This window comes from Bos grunniens, chromosome 12 (assembly GCF_055505025.1).
Source record: "Bos grunniens cultivar Pamir isolate PY7600 chromosome 12, Bosgru_T2T1.0, whole genome shotgun sequence".
Classification (NCBI taxonomy): domain Eukaryota; kingdom Metazoa; phylum Chordata; class Mammalia; order Artiodactyla; family Bovidae; genus Bos; species Bos grunniens.
In genome coordinates this window covers 30,344,516-30,368,041 of record NC_141176.1, presented here as the reverse complement: position 1 = coordinate 30,368,041, position 23,526 = coordinate 30,344,516, and the positions used below count along the sequence as shown (strand labels likewise).

The 23,526-nt window shown below is 48.3% G+C and overlaps 1 protein-coding gene across 3 annotated transcripts; it reads left to right on the top strand.

Moving 5' to 3' along the window:
- The first annotated feature begins 494 nt into the window (after positions 1–494).
- Positions 495–23,274, top strand: ALOX5AP (arachidonate 5-lipoxygenase activating protein). Of its 3 annotated transcripts, none has more exons than XM_086329529.1 (5): positions 495–660; positions 7,743–7,842; positions 14,379–14,449; positions 17,357–17,438; positions 22,829–23,274. In XM_086329529.1, exons 1-5 carry the CDS (start codon positions 591–593, stop codon positions 22,989–22,991), a joined length of 486 nt encoding a protein of 161 aa, XP_086185655.1. In that variant the 5' UTR covers positions 495–590; the 3' UTR covers positions 22,992–23,274. The 3 variants fall into 3 exon arrangements, with proteins under 3 accessions (XP_086185655.1, XP_086185657.1, XP_086185656.1); XM_086329531.1 differs by lacking the exon at positions 495–660 and adding an exon at positions 5,264–5,860; XM_086329530.1 differs by lacking the exons at positions 495–660; positions 7,743–7,842 and adding an exon at positions 13,251–14,014.
- Positions 23,275–23,526: the final 252 nt, after the last annotated feature.

Genomic DNA, 23,526 nt, shown 5'->3' with positions numbered 1-23,526 from the left:
CTCAGTAATTGTGGCGCACGGGCTTTGTTGCTCCGTGGCATGTGGAATCTTCCCAGACCAGGGATCGAACCCGTGTCTCCTGCACTGGCAGGAAGATTCTTTATCACTGAGCCACCAGGGAAGGCCCCTTGGTTTAGTTGTCATTCTCTTGTTGCTTGTTTCCCATAGAAACATCATCATTTCTTCATTCGTTCATTCATTCATCCAGGGCTTAGGAGGCTGCTACTCTGGGCTCTGTCATGTGTCAAGTATTTATTTTCCTAGGAATTCAAAGAAAGAAAGAAAGAAAGATGGTACCCTGGACACAGACCTTTAGGTGCTCCATGAATAAAAAACAAGTTTCACTTTTTATTCCCTTCCTTCTCTACTCCTGAGCCCTGCTTCTTCTGACAGGAGAGGCTGAGCCCGGGGCACTTCGGTGGCTAGTTTTTAAAAAAAAAAAGGAAGCAGAAGAAGGCCTGTAATTGTGCTGGGACCTTCGGAAATTCTAATGATGAAAGGCAGAGTCCGGCTCCCACTTCCCCTTCCTGCACAGTGCGGGCTTGGGGTGCCAGGGAGCTGAGCGGTCCTGCTAGGAACCCGAAACAACCATGGACCAAGAAGCCGTGGGCAATATCGTCCTGCTGGCCATTGTTACCCTCATCAGTGTGGTCCAGAATGGTAAGGGAGGCCCCTCCCTTGGGGTCTGCTTGGTGTCTCAGTGTTTGAGAGTCAGGCTTACACACTTGTATGTTTGTGTGTGTATATGTGTGTACATTTTTTTCTTATCTGTATTTGTGTCTTTATTTGACTGTACAGGGATGCGTGGACTTCTGTGTGAACTGGGAGTTTTCCTTCTCCCCATCTTTCTTTTGCTTTAATGGGGATGATTAATCACGTCTGTAGAGCTGGAGCAGCAAGTTGGTTGTATAGAAACTATCACTGAAGTGTTTGCAATCAGCAGTTTAACTATTAATTACTGTGGCCAGTTGGAGGGCAGGAAGCCTGAAAGCGACAATCAGATATATGTTCACCCAGATACAGGGTTATACCCCATGCAGCAGGCTGACTTCAGCACAGTAGGAGTTACCTGTTATCTGTACGCTAAAAAAAAATAAATCTGGCCAGTGTGAGGGGGGACTTCACTTTTTCATTATTTTACCTCTGTATTGCTTTTTTATTTCTTTTGATGAAATATGTTCTTTGCAATACTTCCTTTTCTTTAGCAATGTGTGATTTTTGAAGCATTCTTTGGTAGACATCATGTACTTACATAGGGGAGAGAGGGTCAGAAGGATTTCCTTGTTTGAGGGTTGCCTTTCCATTAACCCCGTGCTGTGCTTTCGCTCAGTCGTGTCTGACTCTCTGCGACCCCATAGACTGTAGCCCACCAGGCTGCTCTGTCCATGGGATTCTCCAGGCAAGAACACTGAAGTGGATTGCCATGCCCTCCTCCAGGGATCGAAACCAGTTCTCCTGCATTAAAGGCGGATTCTTTACCATCTGAGCCACCAGGGAAGCCTAAGAGTACTGGAGTGGGTAGATTATCCCTTCTCCAGGGGATTTCCATTAACCCTGGTGTCACTTAACCCAAGCAAGGGACCTAGAACTGAGAAAGGCAGGACAGGGAGGAATTTCTCTTTAAATTCCTAAGTTAGGACTGTCTCAGACTCTTTTTATCAGCATGGCTGGTATCTTTGGGATTTACAGTTTATGAAGACAGAGAAAAAAAGGGGAAGACTTACTCTGTAACTTAACGGTAATTTCTGAGTGTTCATATACTGTTGCTGCTAAGTCACTTCAGTCGTGTCCGACTCTGTGCGACCCCATAGACGGCAGCCCACCAGGCTCCGCCATCCCTGGGATTCTCCAGACAAGAACACTGGAGTGTGTTGCCATTTGGAAATGTGGGTATTCATTCAATTTGGGATATCCTGATATTTTCCCCCAGCTTGAGTGTGGCCTTAGGTTGGTGATGAGCCTTCTGGGCACAGAGTGAGGCTCCCCATGGCCTCCCGGCGCCAGAGAGACCAACTTTGCATACTCCAAGTCTGTTTCCTCTGTGGAACAATACTTGGCAGCTTTCTGACCTGAACATTTTCATAGTAAGTGTCACACAACAGAGCTGCAGCTCTGATAGGGCACGAGTGGCTCTGGGTGAGGCTGCCATGTCCCCAAGCCACTGCTGTTTCATGCGGGTGCCATGCTGGGGCTCTCTTAGTCTCTGTAAATCTCCAAAGGATCATTCATTCAACCTGCATACTCCCAACGGGGACTCTGCCTGGTCTAGGAAGGGTCCCGCATCCATGGGGATGCAGCAGCAAACAGGGAAACCAGGTTTCTGCCCCCAGGAAGCGGGAGGGTAGCAGGAGAAGATGGGTGGCAGGAAGCAGGAAGCCTGCTGTGAAACCTCGAGTCCCTGTAGGGCAGTTGCATGGGTGCTGGTCGTTCGGGTGCCCCCTCCGGCCCTCCCTGATAGCCGTCAAGATCGGTGACAGGGGATGGGAGCCAGGGTTCCCTCAGCCGCCCATGCAGAGGTTTGCATCCACCCTGAGCTTCTGGCCCCCGGTCCAGAGCTGAGTAGAGGGACGCCGTGTGGTTCTCCCCGTGAGAACAGAGTCTCTATCCCTCCCCCGAGATGCCCCGGGACCTGGCCCTGGAGTGTCTGATGAGTCCTGGGCTTTTCTGTAGAAGCGCAGGGAACCCTGAGCAGACTTGAGGTGATGAGGTTTCTAATCATTTTTGGCAGATGAGATTAGGTCGTGGGGAGGAGAGAGGACAGATGGCCACATGTCTGAGCTCTAACCACAGTCTTTCGGCTGGTCATCTTGGATAGGTGACAACGGGACCCGATGGCCTTGTGATATGGTCCCGTGAGCTGATGACGCTTCCTGGGGGGAGGGAGTCGAGAGTGAACCAGCTCTTGCTTTGGGCTGGAGACTTTTCATCCTGGACACATTGTCGATTGGGCTTGTTTGTGGCAGTGTGGACAGCACGGCGCCCATGTCACAGCCTCTGTTCCTCCCCATCCCCGGCCCTGTGACCAGCAAGGGCACTGTGTGGACAGAGTGATTTTGCAAAGGTTGGGGCAGTTTTGAAGCCACAGAAGGAGTCCTTGGCGCCCTTCAGAGGCTCAGGATCAGTCTCTGAAGTACAGATCAAGGCTTGCTGGTCATGCTGAGACCACCTTTTAACTCTGTTCAATGTGCTGGTGCAGGGGAACGAGAGAAATTCAAGTGACTCGGGAGATAACACCTCTACTTGTTTTAACCTTGAGCTTTTAGGCAAGCACAAAGGTCCAACCAAGGTCTAGAACCTCTCTTTGCAATTCTAATTAACCTCGAGGTTGCAGTCAAAGGTCTACCTACGGTATTAAGTGCAGAAAATATGCAAAAACTCTGCCCCCACCCCAGTTACATTTGAAACCCTTCCTGTTAGCTTTAGGAATGATTTACATGCTGTTGCCAGGCACTGTGTACTTCGGGTTTGTCCCAAGACAAGGAGTTTCGGCCCCTGCGTCTGTGACAGTATGAGGGTGAGGGGGGCGTGCTCTGGCTCCCAGTTCCCAAGGGGAAAGGCAGAGCCCACCGGCCCAGTGAACTTCCTCCTCTGCCTCCCAAACGCTCAGGAGTCATCAAGATGGTTGAACCCAAGGCCCCCCCCCAGCTTGATCCAGCATAATGCACGTTTGGGAACGCAGACCACATTTAAAGTCTGAGCGACCTGGACCACAAGTACCAAAGCCTGGTTTCCCAGGTCGTGTAGACAGATGCATTTCCTCTGCGTAGCATCCAGAGGGCCTCCCACTTCTCAGCCAGGGTGCCAGCAGCTTTGACATGAAGCAAACCTGGGAAACATGGCTTTGGAGAAGATGATTCCCACGGGAAGCCAAACTAATTAGGATGGAGGGGAAGAGAGTGAGCTGAGGGGAGGGACCCAGGGCCTTGTACTTGGAGACCTTGTGAATAGTGACAGCAGAAGTCTAGACCGCATCCTCAACAGCCCCTGCTGAACACTCCCAGGACGGAGAGCTCACAACACACTGGGCCCACTCTTCCCGTAGTCAAGTGTGTTGAGAATTTGCTTTGTGTCATGTACGGTGCTTCCTGCTGGTCATAACATGAGCTCATTGAATCCCCGCACCCTATGAAATATTTTACTATTATTACTCTTATTTCACAGAATAACTAAGTGGAGCTTAGAGAGCTTAGAGAGTTAGTTGGAGATTCCAGAGTCAGTAGTGGTGAAACTGGGATTCAAAGCTACTTCAAAACGTGTTTACACAATGTGTGTTGTCTTGGATTCACTCATTCAAACACTCACTGCTCAGGAAGTTCTCTGTTACATTGAACTGAAGCCTGATGCCCTCTAATTTCTATCCACTGGTGCGTCTGTTCTTTGGAAAAGCTTAGACTGTGTCTGCAGCTTCTGTGTTTCCAAAGTCACCTGTAATATCCCTGATTCAACATATCATTTCTCAGCCGACTTGGTTTCCAGAGTCCCTAGTCATCAGATTACTCCTTCCCACCCCACCCACCACCAACTTGCCATCTTCTTTCTAAGATGCAGGTGGGTGTTTTTCATGCAAGAAATCTGTTCCCGAAATCCAGACACCAGTTCTGTTCAAATGATGGAGGTGTGAGCTATTCTTGTGTCTCACAGGGCTGACTCATACTAAATGAAAATCTCAGAATCTTTTTCTGTGATCCTGAGAAAGTTATTCACCTTCTCTGACCTGCAGTTTCCTCAACAGAGAGGTGGGGTTCTAATCCTGTCCACGTGTGGTGGCTGAAGGTGTTGCCTGAGATGATCCTTGAGTCGCTGGCAGAGGCCAGCATGAGGTAGTTTCTTGGTGACCGTTTGCAGCCTTCTCCCTCTGGTCTCTCTCCGTCCCTCTGGTTTGGCCTGATGTTAGCAGCCAGCCAAGAGCAGTGTGTGAATGCTCTCTGTAAGCATAGTTTCTGTAACATGGTCAAGGATATGGAGTATGGAGTGTCAGTATTTGGAGGAGTGGACAACTCTTTCAAGTTTAGCTTGGAAGGAAAGAGAGGTAGACCCTAGTGGGGGTTCAGGAGAAAGGCAGGCTTGTTTTTGTTTTGTTTTGAGGTTAGGAGAGATTTGAGCATGTTTCAAGGGTAAAGATTAGGAGAAAAACAGAGACTGAAGATTTACAAAGTAGGGCAAACATCGATGAAGCAAGACCCCGAGAGGCTGGCCAAAGCACGGTCAAGGTCGCAGGTGGAGGACTAAGACTTAAAAAAGAGGAAGGAGCTGTTCTTGGGCAAGGAGAGGAAGAAGAGAGACAGGCTGAGAGAAGGAGGGCCCTGCCGTGCAGCTGGTTGCAGAAGTAACCTTGGACTTTCTTAATACTGTCCCTGCTTATGTGTTCAGAGGCACGAGCATCACCTTGGGTTCTGGAAAGACAGTGATCAGAATTTCCACTGTATTCTCTGGGGAGAAGAGACAGCCAGAGCAGACAGTTGGCTACTCAGACCCCACATTGCTGATGGAGTCCCTGCAGTGAGCTTCCATGTGATAATAAGAGGATGAACACACTCTCGCATGCCCAGCTGGACTCGAGTCCCAGCAGCCCCCTGCTCCCCAGTGGAGGGACGGAGAAGGTTATTTAACCTCTCTGAGCCACAGTGCCCTTGTCAACAGCATGGAGATGTGCTTCACAGAGCATGGGTCCAGCGTCCACCAGAGTGCCATAATGAAGCCAGCCCTGCAGCTCTGCCCGGTGTGGGCACAGCCCTAGGGGAGGAATGTGCTTTCACCAAAAAGCAAATCACGGAGGCTTTTATCCACGGACACAATGGATGAGGCATCCTTTTCAGGTCTTTTCGAGGAGGCTAATGTGAAGCTGATAAAAAGAAATCCTGTGAGTGAGATACCTGACTGGCACCCTTTTTCCTTTTTTCACTCTTGAAATAGGAGGAAAGGAATAAAATAGGAGGGATGGGAGAGAGAGTAAGAGAAAGGGGGAAAGAGTGAGAGGGAAGGAGAGACTGTGTTCCCCCCCTCCCCATCATCCAGCCTGTAGACAAGACAGACTCTGTCTCCCCAGCATCTCTGCATCCCACAGCCATCACCCTCACCAGCTCCCTGCTGTCTTTCCCCCTGTCCTGGGTCTCACCCCTGTACACCCTCACCACGCTAAGACAGAGTGGCTTTCTGGCGAAGCCATTCATCAGCTTACACCTGTCTGTAACTCCATGTTTCCTCAAGATGGCAATAAATTCAGAAGTTCTAATGTGGCTCTCCTCAAGGTCATGGTCACGCTGCTGGTCTGAGGGCTACATCCCTGCCACCATCTGCTCAGCCTTGGCTCACTTACCACTTTTTCCTTGAGGCTCCTCCTGGCCACCCTGACCAGCACCCCCGGAGGCCCCTGCCCTGCTCCGCCTTCGCTTTTGTCCACAGCTCGGCACACCGTGTGATTTTAATTCTTGCATATTGTTTACTGTGTATGGTCTGTCTCCTCTCCTTGTATCCTCGCTGGAACATAAGCTCCTGAGGCCAAGGCTCTGTGTGTGTGTTTTGTTCTCTGATACAAGCTGAGTGTCTGGCACACGGCGAGTGATAACAGAGAAATGGCATTGAAAGAGCAATTCACTGCCTGCCTCTCTTCGGCCTCATTTGTAATTCTGCTTCTGCTAAGTCGCTTCAGTCGTGTCCGACTCTGTGCGACCCCATAGACAGCAGCCCACTAGGCTCCTCTGTCCCTGGGATTCTCCAGACAAGAACACTGGAGTGGGTTGCCATTTCCTTCTCCAATGCATGAAAGTGAAAAGTGAGAGTGAAGTTGCTCAGTCGTGCCCGACTCTTAGCAACCCCATGGACTGCATCCTACCAGGCTCCTCCGTCCATGGGATTTTCCAGGCAAAAGTACTGGAGTGGGTTGCCATTACCTTCTCCAATTCTACCAGGTTAATACTCCCCATTACCACCCCCCACCCACCATCTCCCAGTCAACTGGATGTACTAACCCCAGAGGGTCTTGCTGCTGGACCTCTGCATATTCCATTCCGATAGAGTGAAGTGGTCTTCTCAGCTGTCTCCAGCCCCCTCCATCTGCTTGTCCTTCAGGTTTTATCTTACACGTCACTCCCTCTAGGAGTCCTTCTGTGACCCAAACACTGAATTTTTACCCCTCTTTGACCCTCGATGGCTCCAAGTTCTCAGTCTCAGCACGCGTCTCTCTGTAGGCCTTTCTTTACTCGGTTGTCTATTTCTTCTGGTGGTAGCCTCCTTGAAAGCTGGGGGTGTGTCTTGCTCACAATTGCCTCACCAATACCAAGTGTAGCAGTTAGTTGAGAGTAGCTGCTGAATCGGAGAAGGCAATGGCACCCCACTCTAGTACTCTTGCCTGGAAAATCCCATGGGCGGAGGAGCCTGGTAGGCTGCAGTCCATGGGGTCTCTAGGAGTCAGACACGATTGAGCGACTTCACTTTGACTTTTCACTTTCATGCACTGGAGAAGGAAATGGCAACCCACTCCAGTGTTCATGCCTGGAGAATCCCAGGGACAGGGGAGCCTGGTGGGCTGCCGTCTCTGGGGTCACACAGAGTCGGACATGACTGCAGCGACTTAGTGGCAGCAGTAGCTGCTGAATACCTTTGTGCTCAGTGACATTTGATGGAGGACAATTAGGGCTGTTTAGAGGTTGAGAGAAGGAAACATTTAATGTTCCAGGAAAAATATTAAGATACCAGGCTCGGGATACGTTCTCATTATAAATCCAAACCTTTCCTTCTGGCAGGGTTCTTTGCCCACAAGGTGGAGCACGAAAGCAAGACCCACAATGGGCGGAGCTTCCAGAGGACTGGGACGCTGGCCTTTGAGCGGGTCTACACTGCCAAGTGAGTCCAAACTCTGACACTGCTCTTTGACCCAGAGTGGGCCTGAGACAACCTTCTGGAGGCTGGGGTGTGGCAGGGGTGGGGGGTGGGTTCCAGGGAAGCTTGAACTTCACCTGGGAGACTTTGGGGGTACTTTTCATCATCTTAGCAGGTGCTGGTGTTTGAAGAGAGGAAGCAGAGGTGTTGGGGGTGGGGGAGTAGACCTACAGCTCCTGCCTGGTCAGGAAACCTCTCAGCCAGTCATTCGGTCACGGAGTTGACCAATTTCCTGGGGGGTTAGTCCTGAGGTGCCACCGTGCAAACCAGCCATTACTCACCAGCTGGCATCAGAAGCAACAGGCAGGACTGGCAGGCAGCTGCCTGCTGCCCCGCGGACACTTAAGCCTGGTCTCCTGGAGTGACCAGGACAGAGAGCATGAGGGGACTACGTACTTGCTTTTATACCTCTCCTTCTTTACTTCTGCAGGGAAAAGTTGCTAGAAAACACCTGAAAAACTCAGGGAAGGAGGAGGGATGCTATTTGGGATGCAAATCTGAACGGTGTTATTCAAACACTCATTTTTCCTCTCTGTCAAATGCATTTAGACAAAGGGTTCAGGCATCAGCCTGTGGTGGGCTTCTCCATGCCTGTGACTGGAGGCTTGTTAGGAAGGGCAGCTGTAGCCCCAAGCCGCCAGGGAGCTGGCCTTCAGTCTCGGCTTGGAGGTGACTTTGATATTCCCCAGACAGCCTTCTAAAACAGGGCTTAGGGCCACACAAGGAAAGTTCTAGAAGGGTAGGGAGAAGTCAAAAGGTGCGGCTTTAAACCATGTAAGATGTTTACATTTATAGGAGGTGGGGACCGTGTGTGGGGCACCCCCACTACTTCTGTGCTCTGTGTAGGGGCCGGCAGAGAGGAGCAAAGACAGGATGCTCCACTGGGGATGGTGACAGAACCTCCTTCAAAATGGAATCCAAAAACCAGGAATCGTGTTCTACAGACAGACTGGAATGGGAAGCTTCTTCCCACCCAGATCACTGCATTCTCACCAGCAGCACTGTGCTCTTATGAACACAGCTGGTCAGTATTGGAGAAGTGGGGGCAGGGGAATTTCTCTGTGCCAGGTGGGAAGTTAAGCTTCCATCTTGCCAGCAATGAGGAAGAGCCACAGCAGGCCAGGCCGCCTGGTTTTTGCCTTTTCTTCCAGGAGTGAACCAGCTCTCCTTCTCAGAAGCAGCCATGGGACTGCCCTGGTGGTTAAGACTCAGCGCTCTCAATACAAGGGGCCCGGGTTTGGTCCCTGGTCAGGGAGCTAGATCCCACATGCTGCAACTAAGACCCGGAGCAACCAAATAAATAAAAATAAATTAAAAAAAGAAGAAGAAGACAAAGCCACCGCACTGACACCTGGTCCCCATGGCCAGCCTCCAGATTGTGGAAGTGCCCTATGGGGGTAGCTGTGCTGTCATTTGAAAGACAGTTTGGAAGTTCTGCAATGGCGTGCAGTCCCTGAGATCAGAAGATGCTAGAGGAGAGTGGTGGGCAATCAGTGCTGCCTGAGGGTCCTGACTTTGCTATTTACCCTTCAAGAGAGGTGAAGGAGACCGAGGGGAGGACAGTGAGCTGTGGAGAGGTTGGCAGGGGTGGAGGAGAATTTTCTGTAAGATAAAGGTCATCCAGACACTGCCATGGTTCTGTTACAAAGACCACTTCCTCCCTGGCCAGCTTGCAGTACCCTGTATGTGCCTGAGGTGGGTTGTGGAAGGCTTTGGAGATAATGCAGCAGTTGTTACTGTCCACTGGCCACCCCTAGGGCCTCCGATCTGAGTGCCTCCACCAGGAAGCTACCAGGAAGAAAGTCATCCCCAATGAGAGCTTCCCCAGGGGCCTCCAAAAGCACCCAAAAGGGGTGTGTGATGAGCCATGGGGATGCAAGAAGAAGAGAACATGTATTTACTGTTGCTATCTATAGGAAACTAAGCTTTACTCAGTTTTAATATACAGATTGAGAGGCATGTGTGTGTATAATTTGTACATAAATGTACCTGTCATAGGCTTATACCATCAAAAGTCTTGGTTGATGGACTGTGGGATCATGAATGTTTAGAGACCATAGAAACGGAAGATAGCATAAAGAATAAATGATGCTGATGGACTGAAAAGACTAATGCATGTTTTTCAGCATGAAATTTGGCTGTGGACTGATACAGACCGTTCAAGATTCGGGGGCTGTCGATAAACAAGACATCCCAGCTAGGTTATGCCGTTAGTTCAGAATGGAGTTCGGTTAATTGGCTGCCCTACCACCTATCTCCCTTGAGGGCAGAGCTGAGCCTGATTTTGAGAGAGAAAAGGACCTTGACTGTCTTATCTTGTGTCTAACACATAGGCTGAAGCTCTGTTCCCAGCTGATGAGTGCAGGCAGAGCAGTCAAAGTTTGAGTTTTGGAGAAAAGTCTCAGTTAAGGGACCTAAGATTCTTCCCTAGGGGTGCTGGTGAGCACAGACTGTGGAGAAAAGATGGGTCTCTGGAGGTGTGTAATTTTCCAAAATGGGTCCCATAGGTTACAAGTTTGTGGGCTGTTAACAGGTGTGACAGGGAAACAGGTGCCCCACAGCAAGACTTTTGAGACCCTTTAAAGTGCTAAGAGACACTGTGATGCTTGGTTCTCCAAGAAGGGGAGGTCTTATTGAACTACAGAAAACCCTCCTTAAAAAAAAAAAAGCATATCAAAGGTTTGGTGTCTCACAAAAATGCATTTTAGTAAATGACACCCTAAGGTTTCTTCTCCCCTGCTCCTCTCACCCTAGGGTCACTTCTAAGTAGCGTGGACTTGTCCAGTGATTTGAACGTGATCCATCTACATTGGTTCTATTGATTGGTATTGATCCTATTACTGTTATTAATGATATATGCTTCATTAATTAATTAATTTAAAGTCTTATTGAAATAGAGTTGATTTACAATGTTGTGTTAGTTTCAAGCATACAGCAAAGTGATTCAGTTACATGCACACATTCTAAGTTGTGTCCAATTCTTTGTGACCCTGTAGACTGCAGCACACCAGACTTTTCTTTAACTATCTCCTGGAGTTTGTTCAAACTCATGTCCATTGAGTCTGCGATGCCATCCAACCATTTCATCCTCTGTTGTCCCTTTCTCCTCTTGCCCTCACTCTTTCCCAGCCTTGGGATCTTTTCCAGTGAATTGGCTCTTTTCATCATGTGGCCAAAGTATTGGAGCTTCAGCTTCAACATCAGACCTTCCAATGAATATTCAGTGTTGATTTCCTTTAGAATTGACTGGTTTTATTTTCTTGCTGTCCAAGGGACTTTCAAGAGTCTTCTCTAGCACCGCAGTTCATAAACATCAATTCTTCAGTGCTCAGCCTTCTTTATGGTCCAACTCACATCCATACATGACTACTGGAAAAGCCATAGGTTTGACTAGATAGACCTTTTTTGGCAAAGTGATGTCTCTACTTTTTAATACACTGTCTAGGTTTGTCATAGCTTTTCTTCCAAGCAGCAAGCATCTTTTAATTTCACAGCTGCAGTCATCTTCCACAGTGATTTTGGTGCTCAAGAAAATACAATCTGCCACTATTCCCACTTTTTCCCCATCTATTTGCCATGAAGTGATGGAACCAGATGCCATGATTTTTGTTTTTTTGAATGTTAAACTTTAAGCCAACTTTTTCACTCTCCTCTTTCACCCTAATCAAGAGGCTCTTATTCACTAAGTGCTTCACCCCAAATGGTAGATCTTTAAGGGGCTCCTGTCCTTTGGAATTATTACTGTGTTCATAAGCGGTGGAAGTTCTGGGTGTCCAGAGTACCTAGTGAGTCAGCAGGCTTTGTTGGTTCCCCCACGCCCATATCCCAGGACAGGATACATTGGTTTCTTATCTTTTCTACTTGTCAACTTCTCCAGTAAAGAATTTGTGACCATCAGAAAGACATGAAGGCCCCCGTGGCCAGGGACACAGCCCAACCTCCCTGGGGGCTCTGTAAGGGACAGACCAAAGGCTGGTCATTCTAGGGTTCTCAGTGGTACCAACTGAATTGCGAGCCCCTATCAATTTGAAGGTTGATATTTAGGAGAAAAATCATGAGACGCACATCAAGAAGCTGCCAGAGGAAGATTCTAAGAAAGGAATTTGGATAAAAGGCCAAATGTATTTTGAAGATTATATTTTTTTAATACCTTTTGGGCTGCACTGCACAGCATGTGGGATCTTAGTTCACTGACCAGGGGTTGAATCTGCAACCCTTGTATTGGAAGCGCAGAGTTTTAACCACTGAACTGCCAGGTAAGTCTGAAGAAAATTGCATCTTTGAGTTTACCTCTGTAGTTTGAATTACCTTAGACCACTGGTTCTCAAACTTGAGTGTGCGTCAGAATCACCTGGAGGACTCTTTAAAATCTTACTGGGCAGCCCCCAGAATTTTTAATTCTGTAGGTCCAAGGAAGGCATTAACATTTACATTTTTAAGAAGGTCCCTGGTGATTCTGATACAGCTGATCCAGGGACCACACCTTGAGAACCAGTACATTAGACCATCGACTGTTGGAGCTTAAGTGGATCTCAGAGTTATTCATTATTCGTCTCTTGGTTTTACTAGTAAGGAATCCAAGTCCAGAGAAATTGCTTTGCCAATGACGAACAGCTGGTTAATGTCAGGTTGGGGACCAGTCCTCATCCTGTGCCCCTCCCGCTTTGTTGCATCGCCCTTTCCCTGTTCATCCTTCTGGGTCTTATTATGCTGTGTCTCCATGGATGTCCGGAGAGATTGTCCTGATCTCAACTGAAGCTTTTCAAGAGCACACTCACTATTTAATTGAGTGCAGGCATACCTCGTTTTATCATACTTCACAGATACTGTGTTTTTCACCAGCTGAAAATTTGTGGCAGCCCTACATCGTCAGATGATGGATAGCATTTTTTAGCAATAAAATATTTGTCATTAAGACATGTACCTTGTGTTTTAGAGATCATGCTATGGCGCACTTAATGGGCTGCAGTGTAGCATAAACGTAACTTTTATGTGCACTGGGAAACCAGAACATTCCTGTGAGTTGTGTTACTGCGGTGTTTGCTTCATTGTGGTGGTCCGGAGCTCAACCCATGCTATCTCCAAGGTGTGCCTGTAGGGTTGAAGAGGTAACAGTCCTGGTTTTAGAGTCGTATTAAGTCCTGGCTTTGCTACTCTGTAGCTGGGTGACCCTGGGTAAGTTATCTTCAGCTTCTCCAAGATTCAGTTTCTCATCTGACACATGAGAACATTGTGGTAGGCAGAAGAATGACCCCCAAAGATGTTCACATCCTGATCCCAGGAACACGTGAATAGGTTATGTTACATGGCAAGGGGAGTTAAGGTTGCTAAGTAGTTGAGTTTAAATAAAGAGACTATTCGGGGTTATCTGGGTGGAACCAATGTCATTGCAAAGGTCCTTCAGAAGTTCAAGAAGAAGGCAGAAGAGCTGGGGTTGCAAAGATGTAATCAACCATGGCTGGCTTTCAGGTTGGATGGGGCGCTGAGCTAAGGAACACAGGTGGCCTCTAGAAGTTGGGAAAGGCAAAGAGACAGAAGCAGTGCATCTCCAGAAGGGATGTAGCAATGCTGACATCTTCATTTTGGTCCATCGAGACTGACTTCAGACTTCTGACCTGCAGATAATACATTTGTCCTAACCCTCTGAGTTTGTGGCTACTTGTCTCAGAAGCCACAGGAAACCGTGCAGTTACTGCGTGTACTGGCAGGATTGCCGTGAGCGTAAAGGAGACCAGGGGTGTCAGACCCTGGCGCAGGGGCCAGGGCTGCGCCCTGACAAAGCCATCAGCAGGATAACTCCCTGAGCACCACCTTTGCCGAATCCATCCTGGCTCCTGTAATGTGGGGGCTAACCTGTCCTTCCTCAGCTTGGCCCACGTGTCTCAGCTGACTTGTGTGTCTGACCTGAAGGTCTACTTGGAGGGGCCTACTTGGTCGGGTCCCTCTCTTGACCCCATCCTGACTGCCACCCAGCCCTGATGTCCGGGTCACTCACTTTTCAATTCTAAGAAGTGCTTTGGCATAGCTGGGAGCAGGACCCCTGCCAAGGAGAATCCATCAAGAAATGGCTTCACCGGGGAAGGGAGTAGATGGATTCCAAGCTTGTGTCTGCTCTACCTGCTGTCTGTTTCTGGAGGTGAGAGGAATTATGAATGGAGTCCATGCCTTGTGAGACGTGAGCGTGTGTGTGCCAAGTCACCTGTCGTGTCTGACTGTGTGTGACCCTATGAACTACAGCCTGCCAGGCTCTTCTGTCCATGTCTGCTAGGCTCCAGGCAAGAATACCAGAGTGGGTTGCCATGCCCTCCTGCCGGGGATCTTCCTGACCCAGGGATTGAACCCGCATCTCTTATGTCTCTTGCATGGTAGGCGGGTTCTTTACCACTAGGGCCACCTGGGAAGCCTGGCTTGCAAGACAGTGATTATTATTTGGGGTTTCAGGTAATTTTCAGACTAAACTGCATCCTCTGATTTTTTCCCCTTGTTTATTTATTCTGCAGCCAGAACTGTGTGGATGCCTACCCCACCTTCCTCGTCATGCTCTGGAGCGCCGGGCTTCTCTGCAGCCAAGGTAACCTGGGCTTTTCTCCTTGTGTGTGCTCGCTCCAAAATGTGTGTCACCAAGAGGTGCGAGTGTAGGCATTTTTGTTGAAAAGACTTTGTCTGCCCTCAAGCTCCAGTCTGCAAAGCTCTGGAGAGGTGAGACCCTCTGGAGGTTGTGAGCCAGCGGGCGGGGTGCCGGCGCGGGGCCCGGCGGCAATGCATCGCTAATGCTGGCTCCCCGGTGGCTGGCTGAGAGCGGCTGCGCTGACAAGGGTGGTTTCAGGCTAAATGTGACTCAGAAGCCTTAAGCAGCATGAGCTCAGACACAAGGGCATTCTGAATGAGAACGTGAGGTGTCTGTTCTGGGCGACCATCATCTGGCTGACTGCTCATTGCCTTCTGCATGGTGCTCCTCCTTCCGGCATGGGTCGAGGTCTCCAGCCTCCCTGGTCTCCAGCAGCCCACAGTCTTGACTTCAGCAAGTTGGATTCCCAGAACTGATTTAAAATTAAGTGGAAACCGAGTGGTATTTTTGGCCCCCTTTGGAGACTGGCCTTGTGTCTGCTGAAGGTCTGGTGTGACCTGGCCGGCTTCCACGCTGTGGCCCAGCCGTGCGAGAGAAAAGGCTGCCAGTGTCCTGTGAGAGATGATTTCATCCTTATTGTGGTCACTCACGCAATAAAGTAGGTAAAGTGGACACTGTTGCCCCCTGTTGTTACTTCTGAGGACCCTTTGATTCAGGGAGATAAGTGACTTATTCAAGGTTGCTCAGCTGGTGGGTAACCAGCCGGGACGGACTCCCAGGGGTTTCAGGATAAATCCTGAGTTTTTCACATGTGTCCTCTTACTTTATTCATTTCCATAAAAATATACACTGAACACCTACTATGTGCTAAGCCCTGTTCCCTGGATACACAGCAGTAAATAAGACAGAGATAGTGGCGAAGCACACAGCAGATGGACCACAGAAAATAAATGAATGGATAAGTTCGTTGCCAAGAGTGAGACACGCCATGAAGGAAGAGAATCAGGTGCAATGAGAGAGGAGAGAGGTGAAGGCTGGGAGCATAAACCACTTCAGGAGCACGACGTAATCCATAAGTCTGTCAGGAAACGTGTCTTAATCTCCCACTTTCTATCCTCAGTTAAATAAGAAACATGTCTGGCATCACCTGGAAAATGAAGCCAAACTACACTTAGAGTAGGAGTTATGATTCCTTTTATGTCTTCTTAGATGATACTTGATAGAGATGAATCTGGAGTTATTCTGGTTGGATAAAGGGAGTTGAAAAAGGTTTCAGGGCCTGGAAGTAAGCATTTTCTGCCAAAACAAGTGTTGGCATTGCCAGGAGAAAAACGGTCAGTCACTCCTGTTTGGTGTAATAGTCATTTCCTATAAATATGGTAGATTGGATAGTTTTTCAGATGAAAGGAACACCAGCCTAAACCCACCACATTACAGAGCAGGAGCCCAAACTTCAGGGGAACCTGCTCAAACCCGAGAATTTTAGAGCCTGGTTTTGAACGCACGACATTCCTCCTGGTGTTTCAAGCAGCTCAGGTCCACGCCAGGGGCAGGCACCGACCCCCAAATACGGGCAGTGAGTTCAGTCACTTTGCACCCTGATTTCTATCAGCTCATGTTCGGTTCAGTTCCTGGTGACAGAAAGGTGGGCCAATAAGTTAGCTCAGAGCCATCTGGAAGGGACCAACCAGGAAAATCCTTGTCCAAGACAGCTGTGAGTTGTCACAACTTTGGAACCATCAGAGAAGAGAGGATTGGAGACCCGAGTACCCAGAGTGCCTGGAGTACTACCTGACACATAAGTGCTCAGTTAATGCGCTTTATTTGGTATTTGAATAATGCTGGGGGGGGGCGGATTTTGAAGAACTTTTATATCCATACTTCTGTTTCACCCTCATAGCAATTCCTGATAGGTAGGAAAAGTGTAATCAGCCCTTTGTCAAATGTATTAATAGAATGAGTTAAGCATTAGCTCCTGATTGTAACAGTCCTGGTGGGGCTGGGTTTCCAACTCTTGGCTCCAAGCGCTCAGGACTCCATGGGGCTGTTTAACTTGTGTGTATTCCTCACAGTGTTGGAATGCAAAGGGCATTTCTTTCCCTGGAGATCTTTCCTAAACCGTAGCAGTTGTTCAGAAAACGTTGAGCATCAGGATTCCCGGAGGTCCACAGGTGAAGGGTGTCCTTTGTAAGGACCAGCTTCAGGGCAGGGCTCGGGAGCAAGTCTAGCTTTCCTCCTACACACACACACATGTACGTGCACCTACCAGCTGACAGTCTTACACAAGTCCCTTGACTGCTGGAATCCATGTTTCCACATCTGGAAATAGAAAAGACCATACCAAGACTTCCCTGGCGGTTCAGTGGCTAAGGATGAGCCTGCCAGTGCAGGGGGCACAGGTTTTATCCCTGCTCCAGGAAGATCCAGCACGCTGCAGGGCAAGTAAGACTGTGTGCCTCAATTACTGAGCCCGTGCGCCTGAAACATGAGAAGCCACCACGATAAGAAGCCTATTCACTGCAACTGGAGAGGAATCCCCACTCGCTGTAACTAGAGAAAGTCCAGGTACAGCAAGGAAGACCCGGCACAGCCAAAAATACAATAAATACATAATAAAGAAAAAGATGGTACCAGTCATGTGAAAAGGATTCAGATTAGATGACGGGTATGAAAAGACTTTGTATGAAACGACACTGTGATGCCAACACGAGGTAGCGTGACTATTCTTAAGGCTCTCAGGATGCTTCCTGTCCCTGGCTCTTTGCTGAACTTCAGCCCTGACTGGCAGAAGCTGAGGCCTCTGCTCGATTTTGCGACCAACACTGATCACCTATTGGCTGTATTAGTACTGGGTTCACTTAGTTTTGGCGTCTAGGACACTAACACGGGTGTTGTCCTTTCTCCTCTTAGTTCCTGCTGCCTTTGCTGGGTTGATGTACCTGTTCGTGAGGCAGAAGTACTTTGTCGGCTACCTCGGGGAGAGAACTCAGAGGTAGGCCGCTGGGACGGCGTAAGAACCACGGAGGGAGTGGCACTTTCCAGCCGGAAGAGTGGTCATTCAATATTCCGCTGACCGGGAGGGACCACGAGGGGTTGGAAGGGGAGGGCGACTTCAATCCCTCATCCTTTTTCCTCCCTGAACTTTGCTGGTTCTGGAAATACAGCTAGGGGCCTTGACTAGTTTTTCCATTAAAAAAAAAAATTCCTCCACGTGGTGCTGGGCTCCCAAAGGATGCTTTAAAAGCATGCCTTGCAAAACCACAGCCTCTACTCCCACCCTGCCGCATCTGGGCCTTGAATTACATCCCCCTGTCTGGCTTCCCAAAGCCTGCTGCGAGTGAAGCATGCCATTGTTTGCTTAGGGGAAGGAGAACTAAAGCTTGCACCTGGTGATAAGTTCTCTTGAGTAACAGACATCAGGGACCTGCGGAAAGAACGTTGAGAAGGTCAGACACGTCTGCCGGTGGCGGACAGAGGCAGTGTAGGCGACGACTGTCCTCTCCTTAGACCTGGGTTGGGAAAGCTGGGTTTTAGTAAAGTAAATGATGATACTTAGAGAAGAAAGTTTCGAGTTACAGTTTGCCACCAGTTCTGGAGCAATCAGAATCGCCGATGGGTTCCAAGGGTGGGGAAGATGCTGCCAGGGCTGCTGCCCGCGTGCTGGCCCCAGCGCCCACCCAACTATTCCACTTCTTGTCCCTCTCCATGTCTCACAATAGCGCCCTCCCCCCACCCCTGTTTGATTCCTGGATTGGGAAGATCTGCTGGAGAAGGGATAGGCTACCCAGATTCTTGGGCTTCCCTTGTGGCTCAGCTGGTGAAGAATCTGCCTGCAGTGTGGGAGACCTGGGTTCAATCTCTGGGTTGGGAAGATCCCCTGGAGAAGGGAAAGGCTACCCACTCCAGTATTCTTGCCTGGAGAATCCCACGGACAGAGGAGCCTGGTGGGCTGCATTCCATGGGTTGAGAAGAGTCAGACACAACTGAGCAACTTCACTTTTACTTTGTGGTGGATAAGGCCGCCCAGTTCAGAGAGCCTCCTCCTTCACTTGATCTTAGCCAAAAGGCCGAGAAGTGATCAGAGAGCCCTCTTCAGCGGCAACAAAGGCAGTGACATCCCTGGAGAAGATGTCTGGGAAGAGTTAAAGACCCAGAGAAGCGCCTCCTTGAGGGCGCTACACCTCGAGTCCTTAGAAACATCCTGCCCAGACCAAGAACACCACTATTTCATCGGGAGGCACTCCTGTTTCATCCTTCACCGCAGATTTATCTTGAACAGGTTCTGAAATAGCTTCACAAATCACTTCCCCTCCTTTCTGTAATGAACATATGGTGGCCTCATTCATGTGATAAATCTGACTCACTACAATATTTGACTTTTAACAATTTAATTTCTCTGAAGCCTCTATTCTCTGGCTTAAAAAAAAAATAGACTCCTTTACTCTCTTTCCACTTCTTTACCAACATTAGCAGGTAATTCTCGTATTTGTCTTTGAGGCTGCAAGAACAAAGTGCTCCATGCAGACCAGGGTGTTTAAATAACAGATATGTCTTTTCTTATCGTTCTGGAGACTGGCAGCCCAAAATCAAGACAATGGCAGGGTTGTTCTTTCCTGAGGTCTCTCTCCTTGGCTCGTACTTGGCCGTCTTCTCCCTATGTCCTCAAGGGTCTTCCCACTGTGTGTGTCTATGTCGTAACCTTCTCTGTAAAACATTTTTTAAAAGGTATTATTTATTTTTGGCTGTGCTGAGTCTTTGTTGCTTCACGGGTTTTTCTCTAGGTGGGAGCAGGGGTTACTCTCTAGCTGTGGTGCGTGGGCTTCTCATTGCGGTGACTTTTCTTATTCTGGAGCTCAGTTCAGCTCTAGGGTGTGTGGGCTTCAGTAGGTGCGGTGCTTGGGCTCAGTAGCTGTGGCTCCTGGGCTCTAGAGCACGGGCTTGAATAGCTGTGACACATAGGGTTAGTTACTCCACAGCATGTGGCATCTTCCCAGATCAGGGATCAAACCCATGTCCCCTGCACTTGCAGGTGGATTCTTTACCACTGAGCTACCAGGGAAACCCTGCTAACCTTCTCTTTAAAAAAATTATAAAATCACTTTTATTGGCTGCGTGAGATCCCAGCTCGCCTGACCAGGGATCAAACTTGCACCCCCTGCATTGAAAGCACGAAGTCTTTTTTTTTTTTTTCTGTTATTATTTTTTTTTTTATTTTAATTGGAGGCTAATTACTTTACAATATTGTGGTGGTTTTTGCTATACATTGATATGAATCGGCCATGGGTGTACATGTGTTCCCCGTCCTGAACCCCTCTCCCACCACCCTCCCCATCCCATCTCTCTGGGTCATCCCAGTGTACCAGCCCTGACCATCCTGTCTCATGCATTGAACCTAGACTGGTGATCTATTTCACATATGATAATATACATGTTTCAATGCTATTCTCTCAAATCATCCTACCCTTGCCTTCTCCCACAGAGTCCAAAAGTCTATTCTTTGCATCTGTGTCTCTTTTGCTGTCTCGCATATAGGGTCATCAAATTACCATCTTTCTAAATTCCATATATATGTGTTAATACACTGTATTGGTGTTTTTCTTTCTGACTTACTTCACTCTGTATAATGGGCTCCAGTTTCATCCACCTCATTAGAACTGATTCAAATGTATTCTTTTTAATGGCTGAGTAATACTCCATTGTGTATATGTACCACAGCTTTCTTATCCATTCATCTGCTGATGGACATCTAGGTTGCTTCCATATCCTGGCTATTAGAAACAGTGCTGTGATGAACATTGGGGTACATGTGTCTCTTTCAATTCTGGTTTCCTTGGTGTGTATGCTCAGCAGTGGGATTGCTGGTTCATAAGGCAGTTCTATTTCCAGTTTTTTAAGGAATCTCCACACTGTTCTCCATAGTGGCTGTACTAGTTTGTATTCCCACCAACAGTGTAAGAAGGTTCCCTTTTCTCCACACCCTCTCCAGCATTTATTGTTTGTAGACTTTTTGATAACAGCCATTCTGACCAGCGTGAGATGGTACCTCATTGTGGTTTTGATTTGCATTTCTCTGATAATGAGTGATGTTGAGCATCTTTTCATGTATTTGCTAATCATCTGTATGTCTTCTTTGGAGAAATGTCTTCTAGTGCTTTGGCCCATTTTTTGATTGGGTCGCTTATTTTTCTGGAACTGAGCTACAGGAGTTGCTTATATATTTTTGAAATTAATTCTTTGTCAGTTGCTTCATTTGCTATTATTTTCTCCCATTCTGAAGGCTGTCTTTTCACCTTGCTTCAAGTTTCCTTCATTGGAAAGCATGGAGTCTTAACCACTAGACCACCAGAGACGTCCCTGACCTTCTCTTTTTATAAGAACACTGGTTATAGTGAGTTAGGGTCTACCTAGTGTTCGCATTTTACCAGTATCACCTCTTTAAAGACCCTCTTTCTAAATGCAGTCATCTAAGGTACGGGTTTAGGCCTACACCATATGGATGTGGGGGCAGGGCACACACACAGTTCTGCTCAGAATGCTCTCTTGGGGACCACACTTTTTTCCCTAACAAAGAGCTAGAATGGGTCACTTCATGAGCAGGACTGTAAGCAGGAAACCAAGGAGAGAGGAACACACTGGCCAAGGAGCAGGGAGCTGTCAACTGGGGGTGCCTCTCAGATCCTGCTGTGCCTGCAAGTCCCAGGGGGAGCTTGTCCACAGTGTGGGTTCTGATCCAGTGGACCTGGGCATCTGCATTTCCAACAAGGTCCTGTGCTGCTGGTCCATGGAGCACCGTGAGGAGTGAGGAGGTTGATACTCAGCTGTGAAACTATTTTCAAACTCTTGACACAGGAAAACTAGGAGTTGCATCATGAACCTTTGGGATCCCTTTCAATAAGATAACAAATTTCTAACATTGAACCTATGGATACCACATTGTACCCTCTAGATTATAGCAAGCAAGGGCCTGGCAGCCTTAAGGCCCCTGTTTAGATGAGTTGGCTGTTCTTGGGGAGCCCTCCTGAGTGCCAAGGAGTCCCCTTGCTGGGGTCTTTACTAACAGCCTCAGCAACTAACAGCCTTGGTGATCCAAGGGGCTTCCCTGGTGGCTCAGACAGTAAAGAATCCTCCTGCAAAACTGGGTTCGATCCCTGGTTCGGGAAGAATCCTCTGGAGAAGGGCATGGCACCCCACTCCAGTATTCTTGCCTGGTGAACTACAGTCCATCGGGTTGCAAAGAGTACAACACAACTGAGCAAGTAACACTTTCACTTTTCACTTGGTGTCCCACTTGGCTGAACTTTCAAAACACACCAGTGCTGCAGGAATTAACCATCCAGAGCCATCACAGAAGGATGCTACAGAGGAGGGGAACCAGGGCAGCTGCTGAACACAGTGGTGTGGTCACGTGTCACTGGAGAGATGCCTCCTGACCCCAGTGGGTGCTCTGTGCAAGCAGTGCAGGATTTAGAGCCTGTGAGAGAAGGAGACGAAATCATCCAGTACCAAAAAGTCTCCCTTCCTTGATTCACTTCATATGTAAGGGCTTGCCTTCCAGCCCTGGAGGCCAGCTCTCATTAGTGGGAACTTGAGTTATTCCCAGGCAGCCTCAGGAGACTGAGCCCTTGGATGCGAGAGCATCTCTTAGAATCCAACAGGCTTCTTGGTTCATGTATACCATCCCTTCCCACACAGAGGCACTGAAAATCCACATTACACACAGCTGCCAGCATGGCTCTTACAGGCACTCCTGAGAGGGTCTTCGTGAATCCATGGGTTCCTAACGCCCGGTCAGAACCTCAGCTACCAGCGGAAGCCACCACCTTCACTCCATCCAGGAGCTGGCATTCCCAGGGCACAGAGAAACCAGAGAGCAGAGCCCTGATGGTGATGGGTTTAAGGCTCTTTTTGCTTGGTTCTGAACTAGATTCAATGACTAATACTAGCTAAGACACCCACTCTAGTGTTCTTGTCTGGAGAATCCCAGGGACCAGGGAGCCTGGTTGGCTGCCGTCTATGGAGTCGCACAGAGTCGAACACGACTGAAGCAACTTAGCAGCAGCAGCAGCAGCTAAGACATGTCCATCCTTCATATGAAGTAAATGGAGCATTCTTGAGTAAAAGGAGGTATCCTTTCACACACACACACACACACACACACACACACACAAGTCGCTCAGTCGTGTCTGACTCTTTACGACCCCATGGATTGTAGCCCACCAGGCTCCTCGGTCCATGGGATTTTCCAGGCATGAATACTGGAGTGGGTTTCCATTTCCTTCTCCAGGTATCCTTTGAACCCCATGTATTTCAAAGCGATAATATTTCGTGTTAAATTGGCGTCACTTGTGCTCTTCTCCAATTTTCTCTCTCCTTCCTTTCCAGCACGCCTGGTTACATATTTGGGAAACGCATTATCCTGTTCCTATTTGCCATGTCCCTCGCTGGGATACTCAACTATTTCTTCATCGCCCTTTTCGGAAGTGACTTTGAAAACTACATCAAGACCGTCACTACCACCATCTCCCCTCTCCTTCTCATCCCTTGAGTCTCTGCTGAATTCCGGGTGGGTGTGCTCAGCTAATCGATACCTAGAAGCCATTTAAAAGAGGCTGTAAATCTAATGACCTGCTGGGCTTTGCAGCTTGAGTGAACCTCGCTTTTCCTGGAAGAGGAAATTTTCACATCAGCCTCAGCCTCTGAACAAGGCCGAGGCCCCACATTTGCAAATTCAGATCCCTTCTGTGTGTTTCGTGACTTATCCTGCTTTCTGAAGACATTTTGTGACCCAGTTTATGTTTTCCTAAAATAAAATGCAGACATATGTTTGAGGCTGGTGGTTGAGTTTTGGGTGGGTATACTGCTACAGTTGAATAACTAGGCGCTGTTTTCCTCAACCTTAATGATGATAATAAAAAATATGCTATCTACACGCACACACACACACACACACACACTCCTGGAAGGTCACCAATGGTCAACTGTGAGTATCTCTGGGTGAAGAGATTTCGGATATGTTTTTTACTCTCTTATTTATATTTTTACATATTATTTGGAAAATTTTAAGGAGCAAATAAATACCA